General features: G+C 45.0%; 1 protein-coding gene across 5 annotated transcripts in view; it reads right to left on the bottom strand.

The window, feature by feature from the left end:
* Positions 1-25,816, bottom strand: part of SETD5 (SET domain containing 5) — an 875,459-nt gene that overhangs the window by 268,377 nt on the left and 581,266 nt on the right. For all 5 annotated transcript variants that reach the window (XM_069643234.1, XM_069643237.1, XM_069643236.1 and 2 more), the window contains exon 14: positions 1,206-1,313. In XM_069643234.1, the coding sequence (XP_069499335.1) occupies positions 1,206-1,313 (108 nt within the window). The remainder of the gene's footprint in view (positions 1-1,205; positions 1,314-25,816) is intronic.

The following is a 25,816-nucleotide window of genomic DNA, read 5'->3' as shown; positions in this document are numbered from 1 at the left end:
TGATGACGTGGAATATTCATGAGCATGTGAATACATGCCAGACCCCATGAAAAATGTGTTTAAACTCTTGAGACTAAAGGATTTATCTGCGATACTGCACTGAAGGTGCTGTGTCACCATACAAAAAGTAGATAGCTATGGAGTTAGTTAGACTCAAAATATGAAAGGAAACAATCCAAATCAGGTCAAAACACATGCGAGTGAGAAAAAGGGCTCCCTCACTCCAGGGTTAAAATGAAAAAGTCCTAAGGTCCAGAAAAAGAGCTGGGGGTCTCTAGAGTTGAAGGGAATTAGCACAGAAATGAGAATTCTCCCAAACAGCTAGGTATTCATGTGCTGAGGCTTCCAAAACAGACCACTCCAGGGTACTGGAAAAGCATCTACGATGAAGTGATAGCTTTTCTTATTTCATCACGCTCCTCATGTCCACAAAACAGATCCCCAAAAATGACCAATTGGAGAACTGAAGCAACAAACATGCAAAAGTGAACCTGTTGAGACCAGCTTAGCCAAACAGCATCTATTTAATATGCCAATTAATTTACAGTAATGTGTGTGGCAGCATCTACAAAGGATGTCTTACATATTTCCCTAACTGCAACATAACTTGGGAAATCTAGGATTACTACAATTTATCAGATGGAACTTGCTACCACATTCAGAAAATGACTTTTTTAAAATCACATAGGATACTGCATATTGTCCATGTGGCTATAAATGATTATGGAGCTAATTTGCTTGCAGGAATTCCATTATGCATGACATGAGAACGAACATGTCTGATGTCCCGTTTATCTGCATTGAACTTGAAGGCGCACATTACATATGTAGACTGTCTATTCAGGAGTGATTAACAATGGGTGAAAAAAAAGTATGCTGATCAGTGACAGGAGGCGTGTAATGGCCAATGCCTGGGAGCAATCAGATTACAAACTCCATGCACGACCACCTGCAGGAAGACAGATTTACTGCAAACAACAGCATATGGTCTCCAAGACTTAGTGCCCCTTAAGCAACAACCACAGCTCTGATTGGGTTCATGACCGCAGGATATATCAGGGCAGTATGATGCTGTGCTACATGGTTACAATCCCCAGCCCAGTGATAAAAGCGAGGAGTCGGGCATTGCACACAATCTAAATCATCCATTAAAAGCATACTGAGGCAAGGAAATGTGCACACAGTGTGGCTAAAGAGCAACTCACCCGTCTACCATGGACAAGAACACCCTGCTCATCAACTGCATCTTCTTTGTCTTCCTCCTGTTTTTCAGCTGGCTTCTCAACATCATGGAAAACAGAGGTGCCACATGACTGAAATAAAGTGATATATTTTTTTCATTCATTCACTGCCCTTTTTAAAAGTGTTACGAGATCTCAAAGCATGATGTGGTCTTCAAACTGGGGCCTTAAAGATGGGGAAATGGGGCTCTTCAAGAAGGCATTATGGTGCGCTTAATAGAAAATAGAAGCAGTTCTAGCTTGAGATGGTGTGGGAGGGTTAAACTTTTTTTTACTCTGGTGGGGAGGTGGATTTCAGAAATTATGAATATTACACACTTAAATTGCAACACAGAAAATTCATCAGGGGAACACTGCAATGCAGGAAAGGAAGTAAAGAAAAAAAGTAAGAAATCAATTTGAGAAGGTATGTTAAAAGAAAAGTTCGAAATGATACACAGCCGTACAATTCTATGGCTGTACACTTTAAAAGTCCTTCCCTTATTAAAAGAGATGGGATCTATGGCCGTTTTGAGTTACACGTACCAATAAAAGCTTCAAGGTTGAAGTGTTTTAGAAGTGAACATTAGAAGGGAAATGTACTTACCATTAATGTTCTATGGATTCTCCTACACAGTTCTCATCTGGATAGATATCCTCCAGCGCAGACGTTCTCAGAACATCTCGACATGAGGTGTAACATGGCTTAACGACCCATTCCTTGCCTCCGGAAAGGACATCTACATACATACATTTAGTACACACTATGCACCCTTACCTCAGTTCCCCATCTTCTCACCCATGCTTAGCTCCGGAGGTAATAGTTTCCCCCAACAAGAAAAACCCTGTAGAAATAAAATTGAATTTTCTTTTTGCGAATAGCTAATGCCAAGAATGTCAGATCTTTCAGCCTGGTCCAATTTGTATTGCAATATATTATTTACATTACTCGCTATAATCTCATTACTGATGTGTCCATCTGCCGAGATACACATGCTTTGCATAGGCCATCTATTGGTACATGCAGAATATTGCATGACTTGTTTCGAAAGTCGAAAAGGGATGACTGGGCACGTCTAATAGTAACCCTAGTGTGAAATCCTTTGTACTCATGGTCTTTCATGCCTCAAAGTCTCTAGACTGGTTTGTTTCTGAAATGAGGGAGCATGAAGCACTTGTGCAAGTACATGTTAGGGAGATTAATCAGTTTTTATGCTTAAACCCCCTCTCCTTCCGATACACCCAGCACTTTTAGCTTGACTTCTGGACCTTTTTCTTGTTCTCCTGAATGAGGGAAGTGCTTTTCTACATTCATTTATTCTTTGTGCTCGAACCATGGGAATTCTGTTCACTGCGTTTTTACTTAATTTTATGGAGTCCTGTTTTCCGCCATACTTTTTTAAAAAGGCATCTGTTGCACTTTTGCAGCACGCTATGTGCAGTATTAATGAGCCTCTTGGGCTCTCCTTTTCAAATTTTTATTTTCCTTAAGAACCAATGTTCAATGTTAGGACACTTTTTGTCCTTCTTTGCTTTTCCTTTTGAGAGATCTGCACACCACCATACGTGGAGTGCTAAGGGGTTACCTAGGATCCCCCTTCTCTCAGCACCAGTAACAACCCTAGTGTTATGGCTGGTGGCAGTGGATATGTTCTACCAACCTTTGTGCTATTCTTACTCGTAGGCTGCATTCACAGCTGCGGCTATGCACAGAAGGGTCACCTTTGTTCCAACATGGGGGCTTTTATTTTAGCCATTTCATGTGTGGTTATTCTTTCTTGGTCGTCTTTCTACCATCCTGGGAGGCAGAGATCCTGATTGGAGTTTTGTCTTTGGTGGAAACTTACATAAGAATTGATGCAGTCACACTGTGTGAGCCTGCACACCACATCTGCTTGGTATAAGGTAACCCACCTTTTGGTATCGGTCTGTACTACACAAGTTGGTAGTGTGACTGAGCAGCCAGTTTCCTAAGAAAACCTGGACAGTAAGGTATCCTTTCAGAAAGCCATATAGACATACTTCCACTATGCACAAGAGCAGAATCAACCAAAGGTTACTAAAAAGATCTCAGGAGAGGAAACCCTCAGCAAGCAAATCGAAAACTAAAGACAGAAAGAAACTCAGACGCATGCAAATCGTTCCAAGAAGCCAAGTTCGTATCGGCTGAAATAGACCAACAGTAGATACAATTAATGAGGCGAGGCAAAGAACAGAGTATCCTGTTCAGAAAGGTCAAGATAAGCCACAGAAGGCAGGTGGTGGGCAAAACTAAACCAAATACACGAATTGCATGGAGAATACGACCACTTCACAGTGTCTGAATCACGTGACCAGCCAAGCGAGAAGGGATGAAACTTTCACAACCTACGTATGGTCTTGTGCGGTGTGCAGTCATAATGTCGACATCAATAATGTCGACAGTCAAAATGTCGAAAAATTAATGTCGAAAATCTATAATGTCGGCATACAAAAATGTCGACATAATATATTTGACATTAATTTTTCGACTCATAAATAAATACATAAATACATTCTATATAAAATAAACAATTCAGACAGTAATTTAGTTTCATCTTTATGTTTATTAAATCTAAAAAAATATGTATAGGTAATATATAAATATATAGGTAATACCAACGTATTGTATTAAATAAACATAACAATGCTTCTTTTCAGATAAATAAATAATTAAATGCAACATCTTTTTATAATTCAGTTCAACATGTTATATACTAAACAACCAGTAGATGGCGCTAGCGAGTTAAAAATGTATGTATACAATTATTAACTTATATTTGTTTTAACTTTCTACGTACGGTACGTAGTACAACGTAAACGTGAGCGCCATTTTTAAAGCTCACTATCGTCTCGTTTCTACCGCGGTCGCGTCCTCGTCCGTTCCTTGGATTGTTTTTTTTTTTGGGTATTTCATCATTTTTTTCTTGGTTTTTCATCGGATGGACTGGGTCTACTTGGATTCCATGGATTTTGCCGTAAGGATGTTGGATTTTGCGTTCCTGGATGTTTCCATTTTTTTCGGATACGGCTTTCCTGGAAGTCTTTTTTTCATGGAGCAGAGAGTTTACCTGGAACAGAATTTTGGATCTCGGATTAATGTGGATTTTGGATACTTTACGTGGACTTTGGATACTTTTTTTTACTCAAGCTGTGGATTTTATCATGGAATTGGCACTTTTTCATGGTTAATGCAATCTCCCTTTGCACCTGGATTTATGGTTTTTTTTGGGGATTTTTCACCTTTTTCAACACGGATTCTTGACGACCATCAACTGTAAGTGTTCTTTTTCACATTTTAAGTTAAATGCAATAGAATCTAAGTAAATGTCCTTGTTCTCTATTGTGAATGCCTGTACTAGTTGCACTAATTTATTATCATAGTCTCTGTATTTTTTTGTTTTCGGTGCTTGATTTGCCAAAGAAATTGTTTGTGAAATTCTAAATTCCTGGTGGTGTTCCTCTAATTTTAAGTCTCTTAAGAAATGCCATAAACTTGGATTAAGGGTGTTGAAATTTTTATTTATGCGGCTATGCCAGCCTTCCAACGCGTTATTTGTTCTTGGTTGTTTTTCCATGGTAGACTGGTAGCAGTTCCACAATTCAATTGCGTATTTTGGTCTGCGTCTGTTGCCACTCCTAGTTAATTGCCCTATCCAGGTATTTTCGAAGTAGTCCAGTAAATTTGTTAATTCATCCTCATGATTTTTATAGTACAGACTTTCAATTAAATGTTCGTAATAAATAATAACATGATTTTCCGGTACAAAAGCCAATGCAAAAAGTTTCTTAACGTTAATCTGAAAGTAACTGTCCTCCGTATATTTTGATCCCAAACCTAATTTCTGTATTTTTCTCCAAACACTTTGTGTGAAATGAAAAAAACAGCCTTTTATTCTAGTTTCTTTGTACACGCTAGAATAACCCTTGATTTGTGCTGTTTCATAATCCATGATTATTGTCTCTGGTTGCGAATCTGGTGTAGTTTCCTTAATTTTATTGTATATGATTTTGTATGCGTCCTCTGTTTTTTATGGCATCAAAAAGTAAATAAGTGGTAATATTTTGTCATTGATTGTTCCATGTACTGTATAAAATTGAAAAAACGGGTGAGGGCATACCTTAAAAGTGGCGTCACTCTGCCAATTTTTGCTTTGACTTAGATGTTGAAAGTTTTGTGCGGTAGCGAACACCAAGATTTTGTCATTGTTTACTCCAATTGAGCCACAGTAAAAATTTTCTCCTCGTGCTGTAACCTTAAAAATATCCGGAATAGTTATATTTTCAAAGGATGTAGGTGGAGGGGGTAGGTTTTCATTAGTATGTTTGGCTCGGTTAATAGTGCGCTGCATTAATTTTTCAGCTGGTAATTGCGCTGTTACATGCGTTGGTAATTGGCCACAAACTTCTCTGAGTACAGATCCACTAGTTTCCCCCTCATGTTCTATTGCTTTTCTTTTTAGTTCCGTTAATGTTTTCCTGATTATTATATTTGTCTGATCAGGCATATGATTGTGTTCAGCATTTCCCTTTACTTCTGTTCCCACTGTTACTGCGCGGGCTGTACATTTATTTTTCGCATATTCTGTGCAGCGCCAGTAAATTCTCTCTTTTCGCTGAAGCTCTTTATAGAATATGTATCCATTCCAAATTAACTGCTTTCCTCCCTTTTGGCTTTCTATAAATTCTACTTTGTTTTCCATTTTATCACCTGAAACGACACATAAAATTAATTTTTTTGTGGTATTTTATACTATTTGTGTTATTGTACACGTTATTTTTTATTATGGTAGTGCGTCTTACCTTTTCTCCTGTTATAAGTACGAAAGAAGTGTTATCAATTGCCCGAAGTAACCTCTCAAGAGATGTTCTGTCAGGTAATGACGGTTTTCCACAGCCGTTACTGGTTTCCTGCTATCAAAAACAAGGTGCTTTACTCAGGAATGTCATCTAGTGTGTTAACCATTTCGTAACCTATCTTTATCTAGTGTAACAGACAAGTGGGTGATTACGGACGAAGGGGAGGGGGTGCTGGGATGGTTCGTGATGTAGGGTGAGGTTGGGGGGTTGGGGGGGGGGGACCCCCCCAATAATTATTTCGGGTTGTCTATGATAATCGACCATTTTTTTTGTCGACATTTCTTTTTCGAAAAATTGACTTCCTCCATTCTATGTATAGGATGTCGACATTGTTTGACATTTTTTTTTCGACTTTTTTGCGTGTCGACATTTTTTTTTCGACATTTTGACTATAAACCGTCTTGTGCCATGCACATATATCTAAACTTTTCCAGACAGAGATGACGTCTCGAGGCCAACCACAAAGAAATAATTGACACATGACCAGAGGTGATGATTGATTGTAGCAATAATTGGAGGAAGGCTGGGGGGGTGGGGGGGGGGGGCGCAGACGAGCACCCTGCTCCTGGCTGCCTATTCTGCACGCTGCTAAGCTAGTGGAAAATTATGAGTGGGTTTGGTGCCAACCCAATCATAATGGACCAAGTAATCTAGGGTACTATAGTTAGTAGAACCAATGAGACGTTGTGCTTTTAGTGACATCTACAGTAGCCATTTTGAAGGTAGGGCTTAGATGCCCCACATGACAGTGTTTGTCCAATCCCCTCACTCTTACCATATACAGATATAGTACCTCTATTAAAGTTACCTTCCTATAACCAATAGAATTGCATGCAACATTTTAAGAGTTACACATCAATGATGATGCGTTTTTAGAATAAAGGATGTGTTTTTCATGAAGTTTGTTTGAGTTGAAGCGAGAAGGAAGATGAAGCGACTGCTGATGTTCATGAACTCCCCGTTTTTTGTACTTGTCATTACACGGACGCCCTTTGCCAAACCATTGAGTTGTCATTATTGATTTGATGCTAGAGTATTAATCTGCATCGCCATTCATCTCACGGGTGCTGCCACTCATTAAAGTGCTATTGGGCAACCCCCAACTTTATGGGCCGGTTGGGGTCCTTGTGCACACAGTCAAGGTTTCAGTTATAGTTATTTAACATCAATTGTTAAATGAGCATTTTTTAAAAAGGCAATTTATTTAACAAGGTAAAAATACTCTAAAATTACTTTTCAGAATAAAGACAAGTTAGTGGATAATCTTTGGATATGCTTCTTACACAATTCCTACACCCTGGACAGTAATGGCATTTATATATCACTACTTTTACTCGCACTAGTTATATGCAGAAATGAAAGTTTTCAGCAAGGAAAAGGTTAAACAGGTTCTGAGTAAATGGGAAGACAACTAAATCTTCGAATGTAACCTAGACAAGCCTTTCCAGCAATAACAGTTCACAACACGCTACCACCTATGAGGGACAAACTAGATCAATGGACTAGAAGAGTTTTCAGGGAGCCAAGACAGCCAAAGTCAATTGCGGCACAGTCTATGGATCTGAGGCACTTCTTAAATCAAAGTCTTCCACAAAGTTTGAGTTTGTAGAAAAATCACTTGTAGGGTCACAAGTTGTTAAGCCTGTGAAAAGAGTTGGCCTCAACTCAAAAAAGGTAAGCCTCTGCAATTCCCCACTGAGAAAGGTACAGCTAAAATAAAGAGCTGTACCCCAAAGCCTAAACAGTACCTCAGGTTTGAAGAAGAGTGGTCCAGCTGGATTGTGCCTTGCTACAGCAGTGCAGACCCTGTGTTCCTGAGCCTCAGTCGTGGGGACAAGAGGGAGGACGTCTGGAAGGCTCCAGTGGCGGTACTTGGGAGGTCGACAGCATCTACGGCTCTTCTCGGTTCAGCAGAAATTTGCGGTTTCACCGCTTAGCAAACAGCACCATTGGATACCCGTTGGGCTTCCTTCACTCCTTAGATCCTGTACTCTGGTGAGGGGGACTCGGGATCTGGTCGTCCTGCTTTTGGAGAGACTTCTGGAGCGTCTAGCCGGTTTTGTTACTGCATTAGACGTTACACCCGACTACAGATTACTCAACCTCTGGAATTCAATTCTTACAGCAACAAGGCAAGTAGTCAGGGAAGATGGTCCACTGGAGTTCATCTCAGGGTTAGGTCATTCCAATAACCCAAGGGGTGAAGTCGTTCCATCCAGAGCTTCTCCGTCGAGGTGCAAACGGTCAGCACAGCTGCAAGGCTTCAATGGGTAATTCAAGGTCCAGAAGAGTGCAGTGGGCTTCTCTTCTCAGCTTCTTCGCAGGATGTTATTAGGCAGGATTGTATGCAGTACCCTGTGGAGGACTGCACCAGCCTTGTCCTCTTGGCAATAGTTAACCCAACCTTTGGTATAAGCATGTACTACACAAGTTGGTAAAGTGAGCAGCCAGGCTCATCGCAAGAGGGGTCAATGTGAGCTGTACGGTTGTAACAGATTCACAGATTGATATTTTATTTCTATTGCGCTCGTACACAAGTGTTTCAGAGCGCGACAAGGCAAGGGAGGGGAACAGGGGAGAACAAAACAGCGATCTTACTAGGCCCAGTGACATTGAGAACGCGCAAGTGCATGGAAGCGGGGGGAGGGGAGAGGTGGAGAGTGCGAAGCAAAGGAGAAACAGATAAATAACAAATAAAGGCAACAAACAGTGGTAATGCAGCCAGCAATTTGCAAGTGCTAGGTTTAAGGCAGCAGACAGGGTAGGTCTGATCAGTGCAGGTAGAACAAGGGGGGGCTGTATGGGTACAGATACAGACCCCAGTGCAAGGGGTGGCCCAGAGGCAGTGTGGGAGGGTGGCAGGATGAGAAGGTACATGGGCCCAAAAGACAGAGGGTGGCCAGGTGCACGGTGCCAAGAGAGAACAGATCAGCAGGGTAAGAGGGGGAGCAAAGGCAGAAGAAAAGCGGAAGGTCTTGAGGTGCTTCCAGAACCGGAGATGGTTCTCATCAAATTTTAAAGTGGCAGGGAGGCTGTTCCAGAGGGAGGCCCCAGCTGGAGACAGATCTACCCCCAGCTCGTTTCTTAGAAAAACAACTGACCCTGAGTGAGTTGGAGGTAGAGGAGCGAAGAGCTCGAGAGGGGAGGTATTTGCGGAGGGATAGCTGAAGGTATTTTGGACCCAGGCCCCAGAAAGCCTTGTGCACAATGCAGAGGGTTTTGAATTTAATCCTTGCATCCACTGGGAGCCAGTGGAGAGATTTCAGAGCTGGAGATATACGATCCCAGGGCTTGAGGCCAAGGACAAGTCTTGCAGTCCTGTTCTGGATTAGTTGGAGAGGGCGGAGAGCAGAGGCAGGTAGATTTAGAAAGAGGCTGTTCTAATAGTCCAAGCTAGAGAGAACCAGAGCTTGAGATACCATGAGCTTCTGGGGGAAAGAGGGGAAAGGCAGAGTACCTCTGAGGAGGTGCAGTCGGAAATTTGACTTTTTAGAGACCTCAGAGATGTGAGCGGAGAAGGAAATGGTGGAGTCAAAGATGACCCCGAGTTTCTTAGCCTCACAGGTGGATGGAGGAGGGCCAAGGGAGGCCGGCCAGAGAGTGAGGGGAAGGGATGGTGAAGGTGTGCCGATGAAGAGGATCTCCGTCTAGCTGGCATTCAGACAAAGATCATTGGCGGCACACCAATCTTGAATGGCAGTTAGGCAATCAGAGATGAGAGAGGGAGAGGAGGTGGAGGAGGGCAGCCTGAAAATGATTTGAGTGTCAGCGTACCACTGGAAATTTGAGCAGAAAAATGTGAATGCAGTGGGCTAGTGTTGCCAGGTATTAGTTGAAAAGCCAGGGCGAGAGGTTAGACCACTGGGGAACACCACAAGTAGAGAGGAAGCTAGATGAAAGGAAGGATCCAAGTTGGACCTGGGAGGGTCGATCTGAGAGGAAAGAGGTCAGCCAGGCCAGAGCCTGATCAGCGATACCCAGGTTTTCACGGAGACGGTTGAGCAGGATGGTATGGTTGACCGTGTCAAAGGCAGAAGAGAGATCGAGGAGGATGAGGACAGAGGGAATGTTAGAGTCAAGGTTGGAGAGCAGATCTTCACGGATGTTTAGGAGAGCAGTTTCCGTGCTTCTGGCAGCTCTGAAGCCAGAATGCTGGTCATGGAGACAGCCAACAGAATTGGAATGAAGTTTAAGCTGAGAGATGGCCAACTTTTCCAGGAGTTTTCCAAGAAAGGGAGTAATGGAAATTGGGCGATAGTTAGCTGGACAAGAAGGATCAGCTGTGGGTTTCTTAAGAGGATGCACAAAGGAGTGCTTCAGAGGGGAGGGATCCAGAGACAAAGAGACCAGTATCCAAATAAACACTGACACTCAAAGTTTCTTGTTTAAAGTATTATTTATTAATTTAACAGTCAGTGAATAAGCCTTCTTTAGAAGGGAGCAAAATATTTAATACACTTCAAAAACACACTCCGCTTCTTTAAATCAGTAGATACCCATTTGGGATGGCACACAGACACTTCCTACACCCTGAGGGGACTTAAATAGCTAGGCCACTATGGACATTGATATATCACTGATATATTTAGAGCAATATTGAGTTTGTACATTTTCAACTATATTTTTGGGTTACATATTTTTGCTCCCATCTAAAGAAGGCTTATTCAACTGACTTAAATTAATAAATAGTTGAATCAAGAAACCTTGAGTGTAAGTGTTTATTTGGATACTTATCACTGAAATCCTGTGCAATAACCCTACCGCTCACTTTGACCCCTCTAGAGATAAGCTTGGCTACTCAATCACTACCAACTTGTGTAGTACATGCGTATACCAAACTTTGGGTTAACTATTGCCAAGAGGACAAGGCTGGTGCAGTCTCCCACAGGGTACTTGCCTAACAGTCGACCACTGTGAGAAATACCTGATAAAGAAACTGACCGAAGCTTGCTGCAACCTCCTGGACCTTTGAATTGCCCAGTGAAAACCTGCTGCTGTGCTGTACTCCTTTTTCACCTCAACAGAGAAGCTCCGGACGGAACAACTTCTCCCCTTGGGTTAGTGGGACCAACTAACCCGGAGACAAACTTCACTGTACTACCATCCCCGACTTGCTGTGCCTCTCCGTTGCTTAAAAACCCAATGCCAGGGGTCGAGTGTCCGTAGTAGAGTGCAAAGTCTGCCGCAGAACAAATCTGGATAGAAGCTCCAGAAGACTCCCAAGGACTCTCCAGGAGCAGGACCTCCAGTTCCAGAGTGCCCTCAGAGAGCAGGACCAAGGGAGCAAAGAGATCTCAACCTGTGTCGAATATCCCAACAGTGCTGTTCGCTAAGCACTGAAACCGCAAAGTGCAGCGGAACCTAAGAGCCCGTAGCTGCTGAGGACCACCCGAGCACCACCGCAGGAGCCGTCCAGAGGTCCTCCCTCTTGCCCCCAGGGCTGAGGCTCAGGAACAATGGTCTGCACCGCTGTAGCAAGGTAGAATCCAGCTGGACCACTTTTCAAACCAGAGGTACTGTTTAGGCTTGGGGTACTCATTGCCTTTTATCCGCGCTCTTCTCAGTTGGGAATTGCATCGACGAGATTTTTCTAAAGACACTAACTTTGTGCAAGACTTTGATCTAAGAAGTGCCTCAGATCCATAGACTGTCCCAAATGACTTTGGCAGTCCTGGCTCCCTGAAGTCTTTTAGTCCATTGACTTTGATACCGTTTGTCCCTCATAAATCCTAGCTTGTTGTATACAGTTACCACTGGGAAAGGCTAATCTAGATTTCATTGGAAGATTTAGCTGACCTCTCAGTCAGAAACTGCAACCCTTTTCCTTCCTTAAACCTTTACTTTCTGCAACCTCACAATCTGCAAAGTATATTAGAGACATCTATAATTGCAATTACTGTTTTTGTGATTGAAGGTACTTCAGGGTGTAGGATATTGTGTAAGTAGCATATCCAAAGATTATCCACTAACTTGTTTTGATTCTGGAAAGTCATTTTAAAGTATATTTACATTGTTACAACAAATTGCCTTTTTAGAGAACGCTCATTTTAAAATTGATGTTAAATAACTATTTATAACTGAAACCTTGAGTGCAAGTGTTACTTGGTTATTTGAATTTAAGTATTTCATTTGTACAGCTCTACAGTTCACATTTACCCTCGCGAGATAAGCCTGGCGCTCAGTCACACTACCAACTTGTGTATACAGACCTATAACAAAAGGTGGGTTACCTAATACCAAGCAGATAAGTCTTGTGTAGTCTCACACAGTGCAACTGCCCCAATTCTTACCCAACAGTAGCGTTTTCCAGCAATTGGAGAGGCTGCTGTGTAACCGGTGCCCATGCAACCCTTCCAAACGATCTGTGGTACCGATGAGGGCGACCCCGACCCAGAGGCTGGTGGGATTCACTAGTCTGAAGTCCACCTGCATTTTGAGCCAACCCAGGACATGCTGCGACCTTGCTAGGCTGCATACCATGAATACCCTGGGACCTCGATCCAGTGTGCGGTGAATTGGTCTTCTGAAGTCTGGTAAGAATCTGAAACTTTGGTGGACTGCTTCTGGATCTCCAGAGACCTTTCGAATCCATGATGTCCCCTCACCAACGTGCAGGACTAAGGGAGCAATATTCGTTCATCTGGCTCATGTAAAAGTGCACCAAATCCATAAAACCATGAGACTCTGAAGCCTCTGACTACTGCTGCATTTAATGTCCAGTTCTTCCGTCCAGACCAGTCCCCAGATTTTTCCAGGCCAAGACTCCGGCGACTGCATTCTGAAGTCATCCACCCAGAAGGTCTTTTCGCCCAAGAAACGATGCGAGCTTGGGTAATACTTATCTCAAGTCGGGTGTGCATCCTGTGAGGCCGAGTGGGTGATTTGTGTAGTTGGGAGTTTGCCTATACCACCTGCCCAGGCGTAAGGTTGGAACGCTCATAGGGAGTCTTCTATGAAGTCCCTAAACACTTACAACTGATTGTGAATTGAATACTTACTTGTTTAAGAAGATCTTCTATGGAACTCTGACTTTCCTTGAACTGACCCCTATCCTGACCTGCCTACACAGCTGGCTCCTATGGTCCCTCTTCTGCCTCTGACAACACTCAGGGAAGGATTCCGTCCTGAAAAGTATAACAAGTGTAAAAGTACTTATCTGTTAAAGAAATTAGTGTGGTAACTATATCTCTGTAATTGATTAAGTTACAAAGTGTCCTTAAGCTTATAGTTAACCATGAGCCGCATTTTGCCCCTCCTAAAAGTATACAATTACTTTGAATGTTGTTTCCTCCCTTCAGAAAAGAAATTAGTACCATTTTATTAATCTGAAATTAATTTTTAAAAGCTTATCAACAGGGTTTACCTACCTTGAATAACAGTTTGTCATTCTTAAAGCGTACAAGTGGATTTTGCTTTCCCTGATCTGCGAATTTCTAAAACAGTCTTGAAGTTAATACTTTTCTTTTGAGTTCCTTGTAGCTCCTCTTCAATGTATATGGCTTTTGCGTACGTAAGTTGCTGCTCTTCTAAATTTGTAACATTGCACTAAGCTATTCAGGAAAGCAAAAGGCAATCTAAAATTGTTATTGCGCGTTTATACTTATCATTGATTAGTGTGAGGGCCCCACCAGAGAGTAGGAGTTGTTTTACTAGCTCAGAACTGTGTTTTAAAAAGTAATGTTGAGAGGTGTATACTTGTAATATAACAGGCCTGTTTTATTAAGTGATTCTGTAACTGAGTGTCACTGCATGATTGACCCGGTCAACTACCCTTTAATTACTGTTGGTATTCTAAAAGTATATCTAACCTGGTTGTATTCCCCAAGAATAGTATACTGCTATCCTGAATATGACATGCATTACTTACCATAAAAGCATTTCTGATGATTGTATCTGCTTAGATTCACATGCTGTGCATATGGTCCGACATCCAGTGGTAACCGCGGAGTATTGCATCTCGTCTTTCGGGGACCGAAAGGGGACGTCAGCATAGGCGTGTCTGAAACACTATCCCTATCGTGACGTGTGTAGTACCCAAAATCCCTCATGCGCCGAGGTCCCTCTGATTGTATTTTTTCTGCCATGAGAGAGCCTTATGACCATTGTGAGTGAGTACAGATAAGAGAAAGTAGTAAAACGCCCATGTTCTTTCCATCCAAGTGGGGAGGAAGGGTTGGCGCATGTGAATCTAAGCAGATACAATCAGAAATTCTTTGACGGTAAGTAATGCATGTCCTCTGATGCTTGTTAATCTGCTTAGAATCACATGCTGTGCATAGACTAGCGAGCAGTACCCAGAGTTGGAGGTGGGTTGTGAGAAGGAACAGTAGTGAATAGATGTCTTTGTACTGCTTGTCCCACCTGAGAATCAGACCTAGAATGTGTGTCTAGGCAATAATGTTTTTTAAAGGTGTACAGAACTCCAGGTTGCTGCATTTATTTTATTTTACATTTATAAAGCGCTCACACAGCCCGCAGGCATCGAGGCGCTGTTACAGGAATTGGTTGTTTTTTCTTAGTTGCGTATTTTTTTGTTGTCTTAGTTACGTATTTATGACGCGCTTAAACACCCAGAGGTTTCTAAGCGCGGACCCGGGGATCGAACCTGTTGCTGCTTCGTGTCGTCCTGCTTCCAAGACGCGCACGCTGCCGCTGAGCACTCTAGGTGAACATTTGCAGTGAATGCTATGGAAGCCCCAGTGCCCCGAGTATAAAGCACTCTAGGCTTGAAGGGCAGTTCTCTCCTAGCAAGAGAGAAACAGTGCGATGCATTTGACAATCCACCTTCAGATTGCTGATTTAGAGACAGGATTCTCCTTCTCTACCAGCTGCCACTAAAACGAAAAATTGGTTCGTCTTTCTCAGTGGTTTAGTTCTGTCCAGGTAAAACATGACTGCCCTACAGACATCTAAGGTGTGTAGGCTTCTTTCGGCCATGTTTGTAGGGTTCTGGAAGAAAGTAGGCGGTTCTATTGATTGGTTCACATGAAATTTGGAGATCCATTTTGGCGCAAATTTAGGGTGAGTGCGCAAAACCACCTTGGTTGTTTGTTTTTATTATTTACATACGAATATTATATACATAAGGTATATACAGAAGGATCAGGTTTATACAAAACATAAGGAGGGGGTACAGTAGTAAAAATACTTCCTTATCTCTGAACTGCAACAAAAGGGTCTAGAGTTGAGAGGGCCTGTAGTTCACTAACCCTTCTAATAGAAGTGATAGCCACCAGGCAGGATATCTTATAGTTAAGATCCTTGAGACTTGCTTCATGCATAGGTTCAAGGTTGTTCAAGGTTCATAGGTTGTTATAATGTAAAGAGCTTTGGATGAAAGCGCTATATAAACAAATACAAATGGAGACCCCCATAAGTCTGGTTAATAACACATTCAGGTCCCATCGGGAGATGGATTAGAAATGGGGGAATTCTCTTGAACCCTTCCATGAAAGCCTTAACTGGTATTTTCCACCACGACACCTTCGGTTGTGACGTGGTGTAGGCTGGCAGAGCAGCTACATGAACCTTAAGGAATTAAAAACCAAGCCGGAGTACATTAAGGGAGTCAGGTACAATGTAATGTGCGTGGGGGAGCAATCATTGGGATTGCCGCCCTTGGAATTGCACCAGATAACGAAGCGCTTCCATTTGCTGGCATAGCAATATCGGGCGTTAGGTTTCCTTGCTTCCTTAAGTATGTCCATGCATCTCTGAGGGAGTTGCAGGTTTCCAAACTCTCTAACCTCAGGAGCCAGGCCGCTAAATTCAATTTTTGCAGGCATGGATGGAGTGTCTGCCCTTAGTCCTGCAACAACATTTTGTACAGGCAAGGTAGCCTCACGGGGAGAGAGCGACATCTCCATCAGATGAGCAAACCAGGGTTGGTTTGGTACTGAAGTGTGTTGGTGTATAATAAGTTGCCTCCTTCTAGTAAATATTTTCTAAATGACTAATAAATCAATAAGTGTTTTACCAAAACCTGGAGTACAAGTGTCTAATTGAAACACTGTAATTGTAAGACCTCTGTGTAACATCATTTACTGCTCACATTCCCTCTTGAGATAAGCATGGCTGCTCAGCTCGCTATCAAAAACTGTGTATAGGTTGGTTTGCTTACACCTGCAGTCCTAATTGTAGGTGGTGGTCCCAGAGGGTACTGCATGCAATTCTGCATAACAACTCCCGCTCTTTTTCTGGTTGTAGTTACCACCAATGAGTCTGGAGTAGCATGGCCCCTGATGTAAAAGGGGCCAGAGTCCAAACAATTTTTCTACTCTAGGATTTACTGCTCTAGTTGGGGCAGGTGTCAATGAAGGGGCCAAGCACTTTTTGGTCGAGTTTAGCAGAGGAATCGCTTGGCTGGCAGGTGGTTTCTTTAAGATGGCCTCGACAAAATCAGCCTCTGGAAAAAGCTTCCTGGGTAGCAATCTGGAAACGTTCCACTGCTTTCCTTAACATGGCATTGTACGCCATGTGGTAGTCAACCAGGGAGGCCTGTCGAGTGGGTGTGGTCGGGGGGAATCCATGCACATGGCATCAGGTTCCAGTGTTGGATTAGGTGACTGCCAAGGTTGAGGATCATCCAGTTTGGGATGGTCTCCCCCAACCCTCTGTGGGGTCGATAAGAACATCCTCAGTGTCAGCAAAGGGATATTCTTCCTGGTTCTATTGGTCCACAGGAACCTCATCTTCAGTGACGTCATAAGTATACATTTAATCTTCTTTCTGAGAAGGATCAAAGACTTTTTGAAGTTTATCCACAGGGGGGAAAGGGACCCTCTTCCCGAGGCCTCTTGGGCGTGGAAATCTCAGAGTTGTACAAACCTCTCTAACTTATCCATACATTACTCAAATTTCTCCCTGGTCCAAATAGATGCACCAGAGGAGTCTAGGGGTGGAAAAGGCTCTTGTAATGGATCTTCCATCGCAGAACGTCGAGATTTCTCCTTTAACGTCTAAGAAATCCTTCCCGTGCCTTCCGAAAAGTCCTTTCGGGTACCGACGATTGATGAGTCCTTTTGTCTGTCCTTAGGCTTCTCTGTGGGTTCCGATGAATATTTCGGTCTATCCCTGGATTTTGACGAATCCCTAGGTTTGTCTTTCGGTGTCGACGAATCCCTGGACCGCTTCCTCTGATTATCCGCCGAAATAATCCTAGCGATAATTTCGACAACCTCTTCAGAGGTAGACGGGTGTCTAACGGTCCTGCGGTTGCACGGTTGTTTTTGGTGGAACCAGAACCCTCGACCGTGACCACCACCTTCCAATGCGTCCCAATGGTCTCTTGAGGATTGGGGGCAGTGCCCTTCGATTTAGAATGCCTGGTTGCAAGGCGCACCTGCAGTTGCGTGGTGGGCTGCCGATCCATTCGACCAGTGGGCACAGCCGAAACATTTGGAGCACCCATTGGCGCTATGGGTCGTTTTGACGAAGACGTCCCGGGGGATTGTGTCTTTAGTGTGTCGAGAGCGTGCGTTATTGTCGTCGGGGTGTACAGTCCCCATAGCAGGACCTGATGGGGCCGGTGACGGACGACGCAGAACGAGAATGCTCTGCTGAGAGGTCAATGCCCTCCGAATCGGAGGCCTGTTTGTCACTTAGCCCCTCATCACAAGCAGCGTTTGTGGCAGCGGGAGAACTAGACTCGGCCTGCAACATTCCGTAGGCCGCCCACCGCTTAACACAGCACTCCTTTAGTGTCTTTGTAGGAGGCAGGAGCTTGCAAGCCGCACAAGCTATCTCGTCATGATTCAGGGGCAAACACCTATTACACTTAGTGATTATCCTTCCAAGGAAATTTGGCCTTGCAAGAAGGGCAATACCTAAACCGAGTCCTCTCCATAGTGGATGAAAAATATAGGGACAAAGTACCCAGGGAACAAAGAGGGGAAAGGCATTCTCGGAAAAGGAAATGTCCACCCCGACCCCACTCTCCCTACGGTGTAGGCCGGCTAGACGGCCCGTCCACGTGGTCGGCATCGCCAACCGGAACTCTGTCCATCGAAGGTCTGTGGAACTGGCTTCGGCGTAGATCAAGAAACAGCCGCCGATGGAATGGACGGTAGAATAATAACTTTACAATATACGACCAAGTGTCGAGGATAACAAAAGCAATGTCTCTGGACGAGCATTGCATAAGGCGACCAGTATGCTGGCCAGAAAAAAACAATCTGAAGGACCTCGACGCGTGAGGGATTTTGGGTACACTACACATCACGTAGGGATAGTCCCCTTTCGATTCTCGAAAGACAACATGCAATAGTCCTCGGTTACCACTGGATGTCGGACTATATGCACAGCATGTGATTCTAAGCAGATTAGCAAGCATCAGAACTAACTATTAGGTTTGACCCCACCTTAACTTGCGTCATGATCTTCTAAATAAGGTAATTGGTGTTGTAACCCGTAGGTTTTCAGTTGTTTAATTGTGTTCAGATGGGAAGTTATAGTACTTAATTCCCCCAGATTATGGTTGGCCTACTTTTATTCAAACAACCTTTTAATTTTACAATATGTTAGAAGAGTTTTTCTGCTTAGTAAAACCATTCAAATGAGGCAGTACAAATCATCACTCTTAGTATAAGGCTGTACCACCTCAGTACATGGTAGCGTAGACAGACCAGCCAGGCTCAAGTTAGGCGGCAGAGAGGGCTGTAGAATCAGTACAAATTAAATTGTAATACAAATGATCCAAAGAGAAACAAACTTTCTATTGTAAAGATAAATTTAAGGGTAAATCAGCACCAACACATTATATGAAATCACAATTATATATTTTAAAAAAAAACTACTTTGAGGATACACAGACCCAAGAATAAACTTCTCTGAAATACCCAACATTAGTACCCGGGATGCGTGGTGCACCGGGATTCCAAAGTGTTGACTGGCTCTTTTCCAAGTCACACCACACGTAATTCCCGTGTACGCCGTGCGTGCTGTGTACTATGTTCCCGGCGAGGGGCGTGGCAGCCCCTCAGCCAATGAGGAGGCTCGAAACGGGGCAATCCCTACTCCGAGCCTCCCCATGGTTGGAGGCTGCCTTCGACCCCTGCCGGGGACTCAGGTAAGACTTTCCCCCCCCTCCCACCTCCCCAACCCACTTACCTTCTATCCCTTGGTCTCCGGCAGAGGAAGATGGAAGCCTCCAGGCGTGTGGAGACTCGGAGCAGAGCCATCCCCGATTCGAGCCTCCACACGGCTGGAAGCTTCCATCGTCCCCCGCTGGAGCCGCGGTACTTTTTTCCCTTACCCCCCTCCCAACCCCAATTACCTTCTTTTTTCTTTTCTTGGGAGCGAACGCGTTGTAAACACTTTTGTTCCCAGCGCGTCCGCTCCCGATGGCCGCCATGGAAAGGTAAAACTGACTACGTTTTCCCTTTCCCGGCGGTTATTTTTTTCAGTTTTTTTTTCTATTTTGAAACACGGCAGAATTTCTAAACAGAAAAAAATGGCATTAGTACCCCGGTCTAACGGGCCGGGGTACTAATGGCATTAACGCCCTCGGTGGCGGGCCAATATCGCCCATGGTAATGCCCCCAGGGCTTCGCTAACTACGGCCCCGGGGGTATTACCTGGGGCGATATTGGCCCGCCACCGAGGGCCTTATTGCCACAGTAGTTCTAGGTAAGTCAAAACCTTTTCACACATTCAGTATAGGTCACACCTAATCTTGGGGAGTAAAAACCAATGGTTACTTTCACAATTACATTCAATAATGCAAGGGCAGTAGACGCTACCAGTTGTACAGCGACTCAGTACAAATCACCTAATCAGTAAACTGGACAATATACTTTGTGAATAGAGCAACACTTATTCCAGGTACAGTAAAAACATAACTACTTTTGTGATAAAACACAGTTGTACTAGGAGAGTAAAACGTAAGGAAATAATATTCAATTACTGGTGCTTTAGAGATCAGTGTACCACAGAGAGATAAGCAGTTACTCTTGTAACTTATTTTTGGGAAGGGACAACACTCAAGTTAAGTAAACATATACTTTTTTTAATCTCACAATGAAATCCAGGTTAGACCGCACAGGGAAAGTAAATCCTACTGTTTCACTTTACTGAATGACTCAATAATTCTAGGTAGGCAAAAACCTAATGCAGACTTGTTCAGGACATGCTAGCAGCAAGTCAACAGAAGTAAGACCCAGTTGGGGGACACGCACACAATTATCCTAACAGGTCTAATCTGTTGATACCAACAGTTGGAGGACACTCATACAATTAGCCTGCAGGAATAATCTGGTGAAACCAACACATTACTTTTGGGAAGAGGCACAACCTAATCACAACAGAGTAATACCATCACACCTACTTTCTATTAGATTGGCAAAACAGTTTCTAAGGAAAGCAAATATGTCAACCATACTTTTAAGTATAGTGCATTACACAAACAAGATAAGTAAGAACCTTGGAAACTGTTCACTCTTAGAGTTACAGTTACCAACCAACTCTTTACAAATAAGTAACTTATAAACACTTAATTTCTTTTCTACGCAAAAGGCCCAATCCCTTAAAAGTCTTTTCCTTAATCTTGGAGCATGAGTGTTCTCAGTGGCAGAAGGGAGTGATCACTAGGATCTAGTGACCAACATGCAGTGTCAGGATAGGTTCTTTAGTAGCAAACGTCAGAGATCCTTAGGGAAACTGGACAAACAGGCAAGTCGTTTACTTCTGGGTTAGAAGTGGGTCCAGGGGCTTCGCAGAAGACACCCTAGCAGGATTCTAGCTGTCGGACTGGATGCAATGGAGAGGCCTCCCAATCACAGAAAACACCACACAGCTACACAGAAATCCCAAGAGACTTAAGGTAAGTACATAACCAAGCCCACAGTACCTCAGCATTGATGAAGAGTTTGCAGCAGGACGACTTCTGGATCTGCAGCCAAATACCCGGTCAGTGGATTCCTTGTCATGGTGATTGAAAATAAGACTTCAGAAGGAACTTTGTAGTAGGGACCGATGAAGGCGGCTCTGGGCAAGGTTTCCCCAATGGCTGAATGCGGTCCTGCGGCAACTTTTCAAGGACTACAGATTATGACAGAAAAACGCAGTTGAATACTCGTCGTTAAAAAAGGTCCAGCACTCTCTTGAGGGGACTTTTCGGACTCGATTCGTGTCTCTGGAGATCCACCAGGATGCCCACGAAGTTTCAGCGAGACTTGGAATTCAGAAGACCGTGCACCGCACAATGGCTCGAAGTCCCAAGATATTGGGGTATTGCAGCAACGCATGGTTGCAGCAATGCAGGTGATGGCTCAAAATGCAGGTGGTCTTGAGTATAGTGGGTCCCACCAGGCTCTGGGTCATCGTTTTTGGAGTCCCCAGGTCGATTGGAAGGGCTACAGCACGCTCTCTGGAAATCGTTTCAGCCACTTTTCCTTCATCATCCTCTTCGGTTTCAGTAGTTGACTTGCCTCAAGCTTCCAGATTTGCAGTATTTATCAGGAACTACAGCAAAACCTCTGCATTCTCTTGCTGCATTTTACAAGGGGAGGTCTGGTTGTCCAATCAGGACAGCCAGCCCCCCAATGAATATTGTCCCCATTCAGGCAAGGAAGACTACAAAAGGGCTGTGGCGTTATGACTCCTCCCTCGCTTCCTGCCCTCACAGACAAACTGGAGCCTACAAAGGAATTTCCCGCCCTGGGTGTCAGGGGAAGGAACAAGAAAGGACAATAAACACAAAAATGGCGAAAAAAGACGAGCCATTTAGGTAAAATGAGCACCCTTAGGTGCATATACTGCAGCTGTGAACACAGCCCGCGGTAAAGGTGCACCAAATTAATACAAGATAGCACTGCCACCAGCCATTAAAGTTAAGCTTATTCCTGTAACAGAATTGTTAGTTTTAGTGTGAAAGGGTATACATTGTATCTCCCCAGCACTCCACATAAGGTGGGGTGTGCTGGTTTCACCTAACAAAATATAAAAAGGGATCCAAAGATCCTTTCTATCCTTGGGAACTGTAGTTCACTCAAGGTTGGCCAAAGAAAATTAAAAGGGGAACCCCTAGGGCAACCCAGCAACAACAGGCATTTATTGCCAATAAGTTGTTAAAGATGATAACTTTAAAAAAACACTGTGGAGAGTCAAAAGAATGACACCCATGAAAAGAGTTAAAGATTCTGTGAGTGTGAAAAAAGGTACCCACTCACTGAGGTATTAAGGAAACATATCCCACTAGTAAAGCAAAAGGTTTGGGGGTTGACCCAGGTCAGGATTTACCAGGTTACTCACCGTAGTGACCACCTTACTCCTAGTCCATAGTCCCCTTTCCTCCATACTTATGGGACATCTCTCCGTCCTGTGGGACGGACCGGAGCACTTCGTAAAAAGCATCCAAACGTTTTTAAAAAATGTGTCCCTCTCTTTCCTGCGCGGGACCCGGTACGCAGCCGTAACCCTGCCCATCTTGGCTCCGCCCCGCGCATCGCCCATCAGTCCTTTTCTATCGCAGGGTCAAAGACCCATTAGCAATAACAGAGGAACCTTATTAGAGGGGACGGCGGGCGTATGGAGGAAAGGGGACTATGGACTAGGAGTAAGGTGGTCACTACGGTGAGTAACCTGGTAATACTCCTACGTCCCATACCCTTTCCTCCATACTTATGGGAGATTCCCAAGCACTCCTGACAGGAACTATGGGTGGATGGAAATACCCCTTACTGAAACAGGTTCTTCAGCACAGCCTGGCCAAACTGAGCGTCAGCTCTAGAGCTCATAGAGGCAGTAATGCTTACAGAAGGCAGATGGGGAGGCCCAAGTAGCCGCTTTAGCGATGGACTCCCAGGGAACATACTTCTGAAAAGCAACCGCGGCTGCCTTGCCCCGCACCAGGTGTGCATGGATACCTTTAGGAGGTTTCAGCTTTTGGACGGTGAAAGACTGATACAGGCGGCAATCCATCTGGAAATCGATGCCTTAGACGCCGGCCTGCCCTGAGGGTTACCGAAGGTCACAAAAAGTTGGGAAGAACTCCGAAGCTCGGCAGTCCTGTCCAGGTAGAACTTAAGAGCTCTTCGGACATCCAGGCAGTGTAGAACCCTTTCCGCTTCCGAGGCAGGGTTCAGAAAAAAGACCGGAAGGGAAATCGACTGATTCAGATGGAATTCGGTCACTACCTTTGGTAGGAAAGCTGGGTTCGTCCGAAGGACTACCTTGTCTTTGTGAAAGACCAAGAAAGGATGCTCCACCGACAATGCCTGGTGCTCACTCACTCTCCTCGCAGACGTAACGGCAACCAGAAAGGACACTTTCCAGGACACGTACTTGAGGTCAACCGTAGCCAATGGCTCAAAGGGTTTATGGCACAGCACCGCCAAGACTACATTTAGGTCCCAAGGCGGGTGCGGACTACGAACCGGAGGTTAGATGCGTATCAAGCCAGCAAAATGTCTCTTCACCACCGGGTTAGTTAAGGAATAAGAACACCGGTCTGTAGAGAGGTAAGCGGAAACCGCTGAGAGATAAGTCCTGCCAGACAGAACATAAACCCCTGACTCTGCTAGGGAGGATACGAAGGACAGCACCGTGTCAATCGTTGCCAATACTGTCTCCAAACACCAATGACAGAACCTGACCCATTTACTCTTGTATTGGGATCTGGTCGAGGGTTTTTTGGCTGCCTGGATAATGCGCATGTTATCCGCAGACAAGCCCAAACGCTCTAGAGACTTGAACTCAGGCACGATGCCGCCAAGTTGAGCGATTGTGGGGAGGGGTGCCACATCCGTTGTTCCCCTTGGTGAAGAAGATCGGGAGTTACTGGTAACCTGATCGGCGCACATACCGACAGGTGTTGAAGTTCTGAAAATCGAAATCTGGCCGGCCACCACAGAGCTATCAGTAGAAGAGAACAGTTGACAGAGCTCTTCAACTTCCAAATTGCTCGATGAACTAGGGGAAGAGGTGGGAAGGCGTAAGCTCTCATGTTGTGCCATGGAATCTCGAGAGCGTCCCCAAGAGAGGAGGCTCTCAGCCCCCCTCTTGAGGCATACTGAGGAAGTGTCTTTTAAAGCCATGGCGAAGATGTCCACCTCTGGTGTGCCCCAACGCGAAAAAATCCATGAGAGGATCTCCGCCTTCAACTCCCACTCGTAGCTGACCACTGTCCGCCGGCTGAGGGCATCCGCAGTGACATTCAGCTGGCCCGGGATGGGCACTGCAAGCAGCCAGACCCCACGAAGCACGGCCCACTACCAAATCTGGATGGACAGGTCCACGAGAGGGGGAGACTTCGTTCCCCCTTGCTTGTTTATGTAATACATTGATACCACATTGTCCGTTCTTATGCGGACCACCTTGGTGACAATGAGCGGTCTGAACGCCTTGAGCGCCAGAAAGATTGCCAGAAGCTCCAAATGATTTATGTGCAGGAGCTTGTCCTGAGGCGACCAGAGGTCCGAGACCTGAAGATCCAACGTCACACCCCACCCCAAAAAGGAAGGAGTCCGTCGTGATCGTCACCATGGGGGCTGGGTCCTGAAAGCCCGCGCCCACCGACAGGTTGCTGAGAGACGACCACCAGTCCAGGTCCACTCATGGAATCCGGAATCATTATCCGCTTGGAATCCGGGTCCACAGCCTGACGCCAGGAACTCCTAAGAGCCATCTGGGTCCGTCTCATTTTGAGAGGAGCAAGCGAAAGAGCCAGTACACACGAGGCCATGAGGCCCAGAAGCCTCTGAAACCACCAGGCCGACATGCTCTCTGACTGCGCAAACATCTGACACGTGGACAACAGATCCGCCATTTTGTCTCCGGTCAGATACACTCGGCAGTCGATCGTGTTCCAACGAAAACCCAAGAAAGTCAAGTCCTGAAAGACTGTCATGGAAAATTTCCACCAGTTCACCGACAGCCCAAGGTGGAACAGGAGCTGAAGGAGAGACTGGAGGTTGCCCGCTGCTGCCAACGGACAAGGGCTGCGTAGGAGCCAGTCCAAATAGGGATACACGGATACCCTGGAGACGAAGATAGGCCGCAATCACTGACATCTTCGTGAAGACACGCAGCGCCGAACTGAGGCCAAAAGGAAGCACCCGAAACTGGAAGTGCTCCTCTCCCAAAGAGAAGCGGAGGCATCTCCTGTGTGGATTCCAAATCAGGATATGCATGTACGCATCCTGAAGATCCACCACGTAGAGCCAATCGCTCATCTGCAAAGAGGAGCGAATCTGGCCGGGCGTGATCATCTTGAATTTCTCTTGGGGTAGGAAAAGATTGAACTGGGAAAGGTCTAGGATGGTGCGCAGGCCAGCCTAGTTGGGTTTGGGCACCGTAAGCAGCCGGGAGTAAAAACCCTCCCCTCGCTCCCCAAGGGGAACGGGTTCCACAGCTGTGAGGTGCAGAAGTTTCTGGACCTCGGCCTTGAGGGAGGGTGAGCCCGACAGCTGAAAAGGAGGGTTGAGGGGTGGGGTAAGGGGTAAAGGTAAGCAGAAGCCCGCTCGAGCGACTGACAAGACCCATCTGTCTTCAGTGATGGTCTGCCACGCCTCCCAATGAGACGCAATGCGTCCTCCCACCGGGGTCTCGTGTGAGCGCGGAAAACACTCATTTGGCAGGCTTATCAGTGGCGGTGCCACCTGAACCTGATGAGGAGGCTGAGGAGCGAGAGAAATACCGTGTACACTGTTGTCTACGGCGGTTATTCCCCGCAGGAGTATCCACTCTGCGAGATTTGCGGTCGAGGAAGCCCCTAAAACCAG

Source organism: Ambystoma mexicanum, chromosome 2p, assembly GCF_040938575.1.
Source record: "Ambystoma mexicanum isolate Mex_15411 chromosome 2p, UKY_AmexF1_1, whole genome shotgun sequence".
In the NCBI taxonomy this organism is placed as follows: Eukaryota; Metazoa; Chordata; class Amphibia; order Caudata; family Ambystomatidae; genus Ambystoma; species Ambystoma mexicanum.
The sequence above is the reverse complement of the archived record's forward strand: the minus strand, read 5'-3'. Positions and strand labels throughout refer to the sequence as shown.